The 13492-nt window shown below is 57.2% G+C and overlaps 1 protein-coding gene across 2 annotated transcripts in view; it reads right to left on the reverse strand.

The window, feature by feature from the left end:
- Positions 1-1652: 1652 nt before the first annotated feature.
- WIZ (WIZ zinc finger) overlaps positions 1653-13492 on the reverse strand; it is a 52938-nt gene continuing 41098 nt past the window's right edge. Inside the window, exons 7-13 of one of the 2 annotated variants that reach the window (XM_082299404.1) lie at positions 12768-13256; positions 11401-11693; positions 11145-11298; positions 10037-10549; positions 8319-8723; positions 6347-6542; positions 1653-2133 (exon numbers count right to left, since the gene is read on the reverse strand). In XM_082299404.1, coding sequence (XP_082155530.1) covers positions 1980-2133; positions 6347-6542; positions 8319-8723; positions 10037-10549; positions 11145-11298; positions 11401-11693; positions 12768-13256 — 2204 coding nt within the window. In that variant the 3' untranslated portion in view covers positions 1653-1979. Of the gene's footprint in view, positions 2134-6346; positions 6543-8318; positions 8724-10036; positions 10550-11144; positions 11694-12767; positions 13257-13492 lie in introns of both variants that reach the window. The other variant, XM_082299403.1, reaches the window with a different exon arrangement.

A 13492-nucleotide genomic window follows, 5' to 3' on the forward strand; every position in this document is an offset into this window, starting at 1 on the left:
TGTCCCCAATCCTGATTCCTGTCCCCGATCCCTGTCCCCAATCCCCAAATCGTGATCCCGGTGTCCCTAATCCCGGTCCCCAAATCCCGATCCCTGTCCCCCATCCCAGGACCTGATCCCCAAATCCCAGGACTCGATCCCCAAATCCTGATCCCTGTCCTCAATCGCTGTCCCCAATCCCGATCCCTGTCCCCAAATCCTGATCCAGGTGTCCCAAATCCTCAATCCCTGTCCCCAAATCCCGATCCCTGTCCCCAGTCCCGGTCCTGCGGTCCCCAAATCCCAAACCCTGTCCCCAATCCGGATCCCTGTCCCCAAATCCCAATCCCAGAGTCCCCAAATCCCAGGTCAGGGTCACATCCAGGTCCCCAAATCCATTGGAAGTGGCCTCATCCTGATCCCTGTCCCAAATCCTGGTCCCCAAATCCCAATCCCCGTGTCCCAAATCCCAGGACTCGATCTCCAAATCCCGATCCCTGTCCCCAATCCTGATCCCTGTCCCCCATCCCAGGACCCGATCCCCGAATCCCGATCCCTGTCCCCAATCCCTGTCCCAAATCCCAATCCCTGTCCCAAATCCCGATCCCTGTCTCCAATCCCGATCCCTGTCCCCAATCCCAGGACCCAATCCCGATTCCTGTCCCCAATCCCAGGACTCGATCCCCAAATCCCAATCCCTGTCCCAAATCCCTGTCCCAAATCCCGATCCCTGTCCCAAATCCCGATCCCTGTCCCCAATCCTGATTCCTGTCCCTGATCCCTGTCCCCGATCCCGATCCCTGTCCCCCACCCCAGGACCCGATCCCCAAACCCCGCCCCCTCCCCTCCTTCAGTCCTTCCCAGAAGCCCCAAATCCCTCCGGATTTGCCCCAAATCCCAAACATTCCAGGCTTCCAGAGACTCCGTTGTTTTTCCCCGGGAATTCATTTCCAGAAGAATTTAATCCGTCGTCCCCCACTCCCGGGCACAGGAATCCCGGGAACGTCCCGAAAAACGCGGAAATTTAAAAAAAAAAAAAAAAAAAAAAAAAAAAAAAAAAAAAAAAAATTAAAAAAAAACTTGGGAAAAAAACCGAAAAAAAAAAAAAAATCAGGAAACCACCAAAATATTTATCCGTTAAAATTCCTCCCGAAATCCGGGAGTCTCGGGATTCCCAAATAAAAATGGATCTTTCCTTTGTTCTCTACACAAATCTAGAGTTTAAAAAAGTCGGGATTGGGGGGAAAACCGGGAATAAAACAAAGAACAACGGCGGGGGAGGGGAAAATGGGAATTGGGGAAAAAATCGGAGCCGAATCCTCCCCATTCGGGGTGGGAATTTTGGGAATTCTCCCGGGATTCCCCCGGCTCCGGCTCCCGTTGGATTCAGTGGGGGAAAACCGGGAGGGAGGCGGCGTTGGTGGGGCGGGAAAAGCGGGAATTTTGGGAACATGCAACCCCGGAAGTGAGGGAATTCCGACATCTACGGGGCCACCGAGAAATCAAAAACCCCCGGGAAGGAACCGGGAACATCCAGCAACTCCAGAGGGTGGAGAAGTCCCAAATTTCCCAACGCCGGGAATTGCCCAGCCCCGACTCGGCCCCCGGGAAGAGGCGACGCCGTCGGTTCTTTGGGATTAAAACAAAGGAGGGAATTTTTCTTGCTTGGTCGGTTTTTCGGGAAGCGAGGAAGGGCGGAATTCCGGCGCGCCGGTGCCTTCCCGGCGCGCGGTGCCGGCGGGAGCCGCGGGCTCGGCTCCGTGTAGTGCTCGTGGGCGGCCGTCCCCGCGCCCTGGCGACAATTCCCGAGGAATTCCCGATTCCCAACAGGTCCCGGACGAGCCCCCCCGGGCAGCGGCGGCTCCGGGAGATCCGAGGAGATCCCGCCGGGATTTGGGGTCGTTGGGGTTTGGTGTCGGTTTTTTGTGTGGTTTTTTTTTTGTTTGTTTTTTTTTTTTTTTCCTCCCTGTGGTTTTTTTCCCCAGGAATTGGGAAAAATCTCAGGGAGCCTCAGCCAGGACCGGCGGCTCCGGGGGGGCCTCGCTCCGGCACGGATCCGCCTTGGAAAAATTCATCTCCAGGATGTGGCGCTGGAGGTGCCGCACCCACTCCTCCTGGATGGAGAGAGGGCCCTGGAATTCCACCTCACAGAACCTGCGGAAGGACAGGGAATGCCGGGAATGCGGAGGGGGAAACGGGGGGAAACTCCCCAAAAAATGGGATTAGGGAGCAGGGAAAAGGGGGAAAAGAGCCCAAAAATTGGGACAGGGAAGAAGGGAAAGGGGGGGAAACGCAGGAAAAGTGGGGAAAAACTCCCCAAAAAATGGGATTAGGGAGCAGGGAAAAGGGGGAAAAGAGCCCAAAAATTGGGACAGGGAAGAAGGGAAAGGGGGGGAAACGCAGGAAAAGTGGGGAAAAACTCCCCAAAAAATGGGATTAGGGAGCAGGGAAAAGGGGGGAACAGAGGGAAAGGTGGGAAAAGAGCCCAAAAAATGGGATGGAGGAGAGGGGAAAGAGGGGGAACAGAGGGAAAGGGAGGAAAAATTCCCAAAGAATGGGATTAGGGAGCAGGGAAAAGGGGGCAAAGCAGGAAAAGGTGGGAAAAGAGCCCAAAAAATGGGATGGAGGAGAGGGGAAAAGGGGAAAGGATCCAAAAATAGGGATGGAAGAGCAGGGAAAGGGAGGGAAATGCAGGAAAAGTGGAGAAAACTCCCAAAAAATGGGATGGAGGAGAGGGGAAATGGGGGAAACAGAGGGAAAAGTGGGAAAAGAGCCCGAAAAATGGGATGGGGGAGAAGGGAAAGGGGGAAAAGCAGGAGAAGGGGGGGAAACTCCCAAAAATTGGGATGGAGAAGGGAAAGGAGGGAAAACACGGGAAAAAGGGGGAAAACACCTCACAAAAAGGGCTGGAAAAACAGGAAAAGCTGGGAACAAAGCCCAAAACCCCAGGAAAACTCCCCAAAAACCCGGGGAAAACCCCAAAACCCAGGAAAACCCCCAAAAACCAGGAAAACTCCCCAAAAACCAGGAAAACTCCCCGAAAACCTGGGGAAACTCCCCAAAAAGCTGGGAAAACTCCCCCAAAACCGGGAAAACTCCCCAAAACCCCGGGAAAACTCCCCAAAACCTGGGAAAACTCCCCAAAAACCCGGGAAAACCCCCAAAACCCAGGAAAACTCCCCAAAAACCGAGAAAACTCTCCAAAAACCCAGGAAAACTCCCCAAAACCCGGGAAAACTCCCCAAAAACCTGGGAAAACTCCCCAAAACCCAGGAAAACTCCCCAAAACCCAGGAAAACTCCCCAAAAACCGAGAAAACTCCCCAAAAACCTGGGAAAACTCCCCAAAACCCCAGGAAAACAACCAAAAACCTGGGAAAACTCCCCCAAAGCCCGGGAAAACTCCTGGGAAAACTCCCCAAAACACCGGGAAAACTCCCCAAAAACCCTGGGAAAACTCCCAAATTCTGGGAAAACTCCCCAAAAACCCGGGAAAACTCCCCAAAACCCCAGGAAAACAACCAAAAAAGCCAGGAAAATTCCCAAAAAACTCGGGGAAACTCCCCAAAAACTGGGAAAACTCCCCAGAAACCGAGAAAACTCCCCAAAAACCCAGGAAAACTCTCCAAAAAGCCAGGAAAACTCCCAAAATCTCGGGGAAACTCCCCAAAACCCCGGGAAAACTCCCCAAAAACCTGGGAAAACTCCCCAAAACCCCAGGAAAACAACCAAAAACCTGGGAAAACTCCCCAAAAAGCCAGGAAAACTCCCCAAAACCCCGGGAAAACAACCAAACCCCGGGAAAACTCCCCAAAACCCCAGGAAAACTCCCCAAAAACCAGGAAAACTCCCCAAAACCCCAGGAAAACTCCCCAAAAACCGAGAAAACTCCCAAAACCCCGGGAAAACTCCCCAAAAACCGGGAAAACTCCCCCAAAAACCCGGGAAAACTCCCCAAAATCCAGGAAAACTCCCCAAAACCCCGGAAAACTCCCCCAAAATCCAGGAAAACTCCCCCAAAATTCAGGAAAACTCCCCAAAAATCCAGGAAAACTCCCCAGAAACCCGGGAAAACTCCCCAAAACCCCGGGAAAACTCCCCAAAACCCGGGAAAACTCCCCCAAAATCCAGGAAAACTCCCCAAAATCCAGGAAAACTCCCCAAAATCCAGGAAAACTCCCCAAAACCCCGGGAAAACTCCCCAAAATCCGGGAAAACTCCCCAAAACCCCAGGAAAACTCCCCAAAACCCGGGAAAACTCCCCAAAACCCCAGGAAAACTCCCCAAAACCCGGGAAAACTCCCCAAAACCCCAGGAAAACTCTCCAAAAACCCGGGAAAACTCCCAAAACCCCGGGAAAACTCCCCAAAACCCCAGGAAAACTCCCCAAAAACCGGGAAAACTCCCCAAAACCCTGGGAAAACTCCCCCAAAATCCAGGAAAACTCCCCAGAAACCTGGGAAAACTCCCAAAACCCCAGGAAAACAACCAAAAACCTGGGAAAACTCCCCAAAAAGCCAGGAAAACTCCCCAAAAACTCGGGGGAACTCCCCAAAACCCCAGGAAAACTCCCCAAAATCCAGGAAAACTCCCCAAAATCCAGGAAAACTCCCCAAAACCCCAGGAAAACAACCAAAAACCTGGGAAAACTCCCCAAAAAGCCAGGAAAACTCCCCAAAACCCCGGGAAAACAACCAAACCCCGGGAAAACTCCCCAAAACCCCAGGAAAACTCCCCAAAAACCAGGAAAACTCCCCAAAACCCCAGGAAAACTCCCCAAAAACCGAGAAAACTCCCAAAACCCCGGGAAAACTCCCCAAAAACCGGGAAAACTCCCCCAAAAACCCGGGAAAACTCCCCAAAATCCAGGAAAACTCCCCAAAACCCCGGAAAACTCCCCCAAAATCCAGGAAAACTCCCCCAAAATTCAGGAAAACTCCCCAAAAATCCAGGAAAACTCCCCAGAAACCCGGGAAAACTCCCCAAAACCCCGGGAAAACTCCCCAAAACCCGGGAAAACTCCCCCAAAATCCAGGAAAACTCCCCCAAAACCCGGAAAACTCCCCAAAACCCCGGGAAAACTCCCCAAAACCTGGGAAAACTCCCCAAAAACCCGGGAAAACCCCCAAAACCCAGGAAAACTCCCCAAAAATCGAGAAAACTCCCCAAAAACCCAGGAAAACTCCCCAAAACCCGGGAAAACTCCCCAAAAACCTGGGAAAACTCCCCAAAACCTGGGAAAACTCCCCAAAAACCGAGAAAACTCCCCAAAAACCCAGGAAAACTCCCCAAAACCCAGGAAAACTCCCCAAAAACTGAGAAAACTCCCCAAAAACCTGGGAAAACTCCCCAAAAACCTGGGAAAACTCCCCAAAACCCCAGGAAAACAACCAAAAACCTGGGAAAACTCCCCCAAAGCCCGGGAAAACTCCTGGGAAAACTCCCCAAAACACCGGGAAAACTCCCCAAAAACCCTGGGAAAACTCCCAAATTCTGGGAAAACTCCCCAAAAACCCGGGAAAACTCCCCAAAACCCCAGGAAAACAACCAAAAAAGCCAGGAAAATTCCCAAAAAACTCGGGGAAACTCCCCAAAAACTGGGAAAACTCCCCAGAAACCGAGAAAACTCCCCAAAAACCCAGGAAAACTCTCCAAAAAGCCAGGAAAACTCCCAAAATCTCGGGGAAACTCCCCAAAACCCCGGGAAAACTCCCCAAAAACCTGGGAAAACTCCCCAAAACCCCAGGAAAACAACCAAAAAAGCCAGGAAAACTCCCAAAAAACTCAGGGAAACTCCCCAAAAACTGGGAAAACTCCCCAGAAACCGGGATAACTCCCCAAAAACCTGGGAAAACTCCCCAAAACCCCAGGAAAACAACCAAAAACCTGGGAAAACTCCCCAAAAAGCCAGGAAAACTCCCAAAAAACTCGGGGAAACTCCCCAAAAAACCCCGAAAAACTCCCCAAAATCCAGGAAAACTCCCCAAAATCCAGGAAAACTCCCAAAACCCCGGGAAAATTCCCCAAAAACCAGGAAAACTCCCCAAAACCCTGGGAAAACTCCCCAAAACCCGGGAAAACTCCCCCAAAATCCAGGAAAACTCCCAAAAACCGGGAAAACTCCCCAAAAAGCCAGGAAAACTCCCCAAAACCCCGGGAAAACTCCCCAAAACCCCAGGAAAACTCCCCCAAACCCCGGGAAAACTCCCCAAAACCCGGGAAAACTCCCCCAAAATCCAGGAAAACTCCCCAAAATCCAGGAAAACTCCCCAAAAAGCCAGGAAAACTCCCCAAAATCCGGGAAAACTCCCCAAAACCCCGGGAAAACGCCCGGAATCCCGGACGAGCCCCCAGCCCGGCCCTCCCACCTGCACTTGAGGGTGTAGATGTTCCCCACGAACTTGACCAGCGAGGTCTGCGGCGGGCGCGGCACCAGCGCCGGCACCGGGCGCATCCGGGGCGGCGGCGGCCGCGGCTCCTGCAGCTTCTGCGGGAATTCCGCTCCCGGCTCCTCGGCCCGGGCCAGCGGTGGCTCCAGGGGCCGCGCCTGGCGCCGCTCGAACTCTGCGGGAAAAGCGGGAATGGGACGGGGGCAGAGGCTGCGGGAGGGCTCGAGGCTGATCCCCGGTCCCAGCCCCATTTCCCAATCCCAAATCCCATTCCTGGCCCCATTTCCCAATCCCAAATCCCATTCCTGGCCCCATTTCCCAATCCCAAATCCCAGTCCCGAATCCCATTCCTGGCCCCATTTCCCAATCCCAAATCCCCTTCCTGGCCCCATTTCCCAATCCCGAACCCCATTCCTGGCCCCATTTCCCAATCCCAAATCCCATTCCTGACCCCATTTCCCAGTCCCAAATCCCATTCCTGGCCCCATTTCCCAGTCCCAAATCCCATTCCTGGCCCCATTTCCCAATCCCAAATCCCATTCCTGGCCCCATTTCCCAATCCCAAATCCCATTCCTGGCCCCATTTCCCATTCCCAAATCCCATTCCTGGCCCCATTTCCCAATCCCGAATCCCATTCCTGGCCCCATTTCCCAATCCCAAATCCCATTCCCAAATCCCATTCCTGGCCCCATTTCCCAGTCCCGAATCCCCTTCCTGGCCCCATTTCCCAATCCCAAATCCCATTCCTGGCCCCATTTCCCAATCCCAAATCCCATTCCTGGCCCCATTTCCCAATCCCGAATCCCAGTCCCAAATCCCATTCCTGGCCCCATTTCCCAATCCTGAATCTCATCCCAAATCCCATTTCCCAGTCCCAACTCCCATTCCTGACCCCATTTCCCAATCCCAAATCCCGTTCCTGACCCCATTTCCCAATCCCAAATCCCGTTCCTGACCCCATTTCCCAATCCCAAATCCCGTTCCTGACCCCATTTCCCAATCCCAAATCCCGTTTCCCAACCCCACACTCGCTGCTGCTGCTGCTGGACCTCTGCTCCTCCGCCCCATTCCCACCCCGCCAGCATCCCCCATTCCCAAACCCCATTCCCAATCCCAAACCCCATCCCCCATTCCCAAACCCCATTCCCAATCCCAAACCCCATCCCCCATTCCCAAACCCCATCCCCCATTCCCAACCCCATTCCCGACCCCAATCCCGTTCCCAATCCCACGTTTCCCATTCCCAATCCCACGTTTCCCACACTCACTGCTGATGTTGGCCCTCTGCTCCTCCACCTTCACCACTCCATTCCCATTTCCCAATCCCAAACCCCATTCCCGACCCCATTTCTCATTTCAAACCCCACTTTTCCCATTCCCGACCCCAATCCCGTTCCCAATCTCACGTTCCCCATTCCCAATCCCACGTTTCCCACACTCACTGCTGATGTTGGCCCTCTGCTCCTCCACCTTCACCACTCCGTTCCCATTTCCCAATCCCAAACCCCATTCCCGACCCCATTCCCGACCCCAATCCCGTTCCCAATCCCACGTTTCCCATTCCCAATCCCACGTTTCCCACACTCACTGCTGATGTTGGCCCTCTGCTCCTCCACCTTCACCACTCCATTCCCATTCCCAATCCCCATTCCCGACCCCAATCCCGTTCCCAATCCCACGTTTCCCATTCCCAATCCCACATTTCCCATTCCCAATCCCACGTTTCCCACACTCACTGCTGATGTTGGCCCTCTGCTCCTCCACCTTCACCACTCCATTCCCATTTCCCAATCCCAAACCCCATTCCCCATCCCAAACCCCATTCCCGACCCCATTTCTCATTTCAAACCCCACTTTTCCCATTCCCGACCCCAATCCCGTTCCCAATCCCACGTTTCCCATTCCCAATCCCACGTTTCCCGTTCCCAATCCCACGTTTCCCACACTCACTGCTGATGTTGGCCCTCTGCTCCTCCACCTTCACCACTCCCAGGGGCGTCCCCAGCGCCCGCTCGGCCCCGTCCGGGCCCTTCCCGTTGTCCCCGAGCGCCGCCTCGGCCGCCATTCCCCCTTTTCCCAGGAACGCCGCCGGCATCCCGAGGGCGCCGCGGTGCTCCCGGGGGTGCGCGGAGTTCCGGAATTTCTTGGAGAAGGGCCGGCCCCCCTGGATGTAGCTGCGGTAGGCGCCGGCCTTGTGGGGCCGGTGCCGGATCCACTCGCGCAGGGTCTCGATGGGGGAGCCGTTCACGCACCACTCGGTGACGCCGAACTGCCGCAGGTGCGCCCGGGCGTGGCTGGCCAGAGCCTTCCTGTTCTCAAAGTACAGCCCGCAGAGCTCGCAGCAGGCCTCTGCCGCTGGAAAACGGGGAGAAAACGGGGTTAAAAATGGGCAAAATGGGCAAAAACGGGGTTAAAAACGGGGTTAAAAATAGGGTTAAAGAATGGGGTGTGGGGTGTGCACAGGCAGAGCCTTCCTGTTCTCAAAGTACAGCCCGCAGAGCTCGCAGCAGGCCTCTGCCGCTGGAAAACGGGGAGAAAACGGGGTTAAAAACGGGCAAAATGGGCAAAAACGGGGTTAAAAATGGGCAAAATGGGCAAAAACGGGGAAAAACGGGGTTAAAAATGGGGAAAAATGGGGTTAGAGAATGGGGTGTGGGGTGTGCACAGGCAGAGCCTTCCTGTTCTCAAAGTACAGCCCGCAGAGCTCACAGCAGGCCTCTGCCGCTGGAAAACGGCGAGAAAATGGGGTTAAAAACGGGCAAAATGGGCAAAAACGGGGTTAAAAATGGGCAAAATGGGCAAAAACGGGGAAAAACGGGGTTAAAAATGGGCAAAATGGGCAAAAACGGGGAAAAACGGGGTTAAAAATGGGGAAAAATGGGGTTAGAGAATGGGGTGTGGGGTGTGCACAGGCAGAGCCTTCCTGTTCTCAAAGAACAGCCCGCAGAGCTCGCAGCAGGCCTCTGCCGCTGGAAAACGGCGAGAAAACGGGGTTAAAAACGGGCAAAATGGGCAAAAACGGGGAAAAACGGGCATTATCAGTGGGAAAATGGGGCTAAAAATGGGAAAAACGGGATAAAACGGGCGTTAGCAGTGGGAAAATGGGGTTAAAGAATGGGGTGTGGACACTGGGATAATGGGAATAAACACTGGGATAACGGGGTGAGAGAACGGGGACAGCCCGCAGAGCTCACAGCAGGGTCTGCTGCTGCTGGAAATGGGGGAAAAACGGGGAAAAACGGGAATGGACAGAGGGAAAACGGGGTGAGAGAATGGGGACAGCCCACAGAGCTCACAGGATGCTCTGGCTGCTGGAAAAACGGGAAAAACGGGGAAAAATGGGAATGGATAGAGGGAAAACGGGGTGAGAGAACGGGGACAGCCCGCAGAGCTCACAGGATGCTCTGGCTGCTGGAAAAACGGGAAAAACGGGAAAAATGGGAATGGACAGAGGGAAAACGGGGTGAGAGAACGGGGACAGCCCGCAGAGCTCACAGGATGCTTTGGCTGCTGGGAAAACGGGAACAAGCACCGGGATGAGGGGACTGGGGGACGGACACGGAGCCCGGGGACAGCACCCAGAGCCTCCGCGGGATGGAAATTCCCAACTGCCGAGCTCCGGAACTCCGCGGCTCCCGCCCCGCCCCGATCCCCGTGCGGGCACTCACAGGCCTTGTCGTGCAGCGCCTTGGCCTTGAAGGGCAGCTCGAAGGCTTTGTGCTTGGCCTCGCCGTGCGCTCCCAGGCGATCCTCGGCCAGCGGCCGCTTGGGAGCCAGGAAGGCGCCGGGAGTTTTGGATCCCAGCGGCGCCAGGGCCAGAGGAGCTCCCACGGCCCCCGATCCCGGCTTTCCCGGCCGGCCGCCCAGCGGGGCCAGGGATAACCCCGGCGGCAGCGCTTTGCCGGGAGCCGGCTGGGATTTGGGATCCAGCCCGTCCTCGGGCAGCCCTTTGGGGGGCTCCATGCCCGGCGGGATCGGCGGCTCCTTCTTGATGAGGCAGGGCTTGGATTTCTTCCTGAGGATCTCGCGCAGCGTGTCGATGGGGGAGCCGTTCACCGACCACTCGGTGACGCCCATCTGGCGCAGGTGGGAGCGCGCGTGGCTGGACAGGCCCTTGCGGTTCTCGAAGAACTCCCCGCAGAACTCGCAGCGGATGTCGCGCACGGGGTCGGCTCGGGAGGCTGGGAAAGGTGGAATTCCGGGATTAGGGGAGGCAGGGAACTGCCCAGGATGGGGTTTTAGGGCCCCAAATCCCTGGGATGGGATCTCAGCGTCCCTAAAGACCTGGGATGGGATTTCAGAGTCCCCAAATCCCCAGGATGAGCCCCGAGCCAGAGGATGTCGCGCACGGGGTCGGCTCGGGAGGCTGCCGGGGAAATTCCGGGATCAGCCCCTGAACCCCCCAAACCCTCGGGATGAACCCCTGAACCCCCCAAACCTTCGGGATGAGCCCTGAACCCCCCAAACCTTCGGGATGAACCCTGAACCCCCCAAACTCTCGGGATCAGCCCCTGAACCCCCCAAACCTTCGGGATGAACCCCTGAACCCCCCAAACCCTCGGGATGAACCCCTGAACCCCCCAAACCCTTGGGATCAGCCCCTGAACCCCCCAAACCCTCGGGATGAGCCCTGAACCCCCCAAACCCTCGGGATGAACCCTGAACCCCCCAAACCCTCGGGATCAGCCCTGAACCCCCCAAACCCTCGGGATGAACCCTGAAGCCCCCAAACCCTCGGGATGAACCCCTGAACCCCCTCATTCCCAGGCCACTCACAGAGGTTGAGCGGCGCCATCTCCTCGCGGGGAGCCCAGGCCGGGTCCGGCGGCGCCGGCGGCTCCCCCGGATGGATCCCGGTTCCTCCCGCTCCTCCTCCGGCCATCAACTCCCGCTTGATCTCCACCCTGAGCTGGTCCTGCTTCAGTTTCTTCTGCAGGGAGGGAGGAGAGAGGCCCGGGAACATCTTCCTGGCCGTGGGAGGCGGCGAGGCCGTGCTGGGAGCCGGCCCCGGGGGGCTCAGGGGGGCCGGCACCTTCTTGCCCAAGCCGGGGATGTGCAGCTCCCCCGGCGGCCGCGGCGCTTCCAGAGGGGCCAGGCTGCCCAGCAGGCTCTTGGCCACGGATTTGGGGTGATTCCCGGCGGGATTGGAGCGGCGGCGGGTGAGGATCTCGCGCAGCGTGTCGATGGGGGAGCCGTTCACGTACCACTCGGTGACGCCCATCTGGCGCAGGTGGGAGCGCGCGTGGCTGGACAGGCCCTTGCGGTTCTCGAAGAACTCCCCGCAGAACTCGCAGCGGATGTCCCGGCACGGCTCCGAGCCCGACGCTGCCGGCGGGACACACGGGGCAAGGGTCAGGGGCGGCGCTGAGAGGGGCAAGGCCGGGGCTGGGAGGGCAGCTGGGCTGATGGGAGAGTGGCCGGGCTGATGGGAGAGTGGCTGGGCTGATGGGAGAGTGGCCAGGGCTACTGGGAGAGTGGCCAGGGCTGATGGGAGAGTGGCCGGGGCTGATGGGAGAGTGGCTGGGCTGATGGGAGAGTGGCCGGGGCTACTGGGAGAGTGGCTGGGCTGATGGGAGAGTGGCCAGGGCTACTGGGAGAGTGGCTGGGCTGATGGGAGAGTGGCCAGGGCTGATGGGAGAGTGGCCAGGGCTGATGGGAGAGTGGCCGGGGCTGATGGGAGAGTGGCCGGGGCTGATGGGAGAGTGGCCAGGGCTACTGGGAGAGTGGCTGGGCTGATGGGAGAGTGACTGGGGCTACTGGGAGGGTGGCCGGGGCTACTGGGAGAGTGGCCAGGGCTGATGGGAGAGTGGCCAGGGCTGATGGGAGAGGAGGAGGGAGAGGAGGAGGAGAAAGTGGAGGAGAAAGAAAAGAAGGAGGAAAAGAAGAGGAGGAGGAGGAGGAAGAGGACGAGGAGGAAGAGAAGTAGAAGGATGAAGTGCAGGAGAAAGAGGAGAAGAGGAGGAGGAGGAGGGAAAGGAGAAGGAGAAAGGAGAAAGAAGGAGGAGGAGGAGGAAGAGAAAGAGGAAGAGGAGAAAGAAGGAAGAGCAGAAGGAGGAGGAGAAGAAGAAGAAAAAGAAGGAGAAGGAGGAAAAGGAGAAGGAGGAGAAGGAGAAGGAGGAGGAGAAGGAGAAGGAGAAAGAGGAGGAGGAGGAGGAGAAGGAGGAGGAGGAGGAGGAGGAGAAGGAGAAGGAGAAGGAGAAAGAGGAGAAGGAGGAGAAGGAGGAGGAGAAGGAGAAGGAGAAGGAGGAGGAGAAGAAGGAAACACTCAGGAAACCAAGGAAAACGCAGGGAAACGCAGGAAAACCCAGGAAAACCCAGGAAAACGCAGGGAAACGCAGAAAAACGCAGGAAAACGCAGGAAAACGCAGGAAAAGCGCGTGACAGAAGCGCGGCACTCACTGAGGTTGAGGGGCCCGTCCTCCTCGGGCGCCCACTGGGATTTCGGCGAGGCCGGCAGCGGGCTCAGCGCCAGCTTGGATCCCTTCTCCTCGGCGTTTTTGGGCGACGGCGAGCCGGGCAGCGCCGCCGGCACCTTCTTGAGCACGGGCGAGCCCGGCTGCGCCAGGGCTTTGGAGAAGCCGGGCGGGGATTTGATGGCTTTGTTGACGGCCCCCTCGGGCGGGCGCTCCTTGGGCAGCAGCAGCAGCGCCCGCGGCGCGCCGGGGTCCTTGGGAGACGCCGATTTCTTGGCCAGCGGAGGCGGCGGCAGCGCGGAGCCGTCGGCTTTGCCCTTGTGCCGCACCAGCTCGTACAGGAGGTCGATGGGCGCGCCGGAGCTCTCGGACTCGGCCACGCCGAGCTGGCGCAGGTGGGAGCGCGCGTGGCTGGACAGGCCCTTGCGCGTCTCGAAGCAGGCGCCGCACACCTCGCACGTGGTCAGGCTGGGGGCTGGGAAAACGGGGAGAGAAATGGGGAAATTGGGAAAAAGTAGAGAAAAAATGGGATCAATCCGATGTCGGGGGGAGGAGGAGAAGGGGGAGAGGTTGGGAGTTGATCCCGAGAGATTCTGGACCCCCCCCCAGTCCCGGTTTGGGGATGGAAGCAGGCGCCGCACACCTCGCACGTGGTCAGGCTGGGGGCTGGGAAAACGGGGAGAGAAATGGGAAAAACAGGAAAAAATAGAG

Source organism: Coloeus monedula (assembly GCF_965178545.1).
Source record: "Coloeus monedula genome assembly, chromosome: 31".
Classification (NCBI taxonomy): Eukaryota; Metazoa; Chordata; class Aves; order Passeriformes; family Corvidae; genus Coloeus; species Coloeus monedula.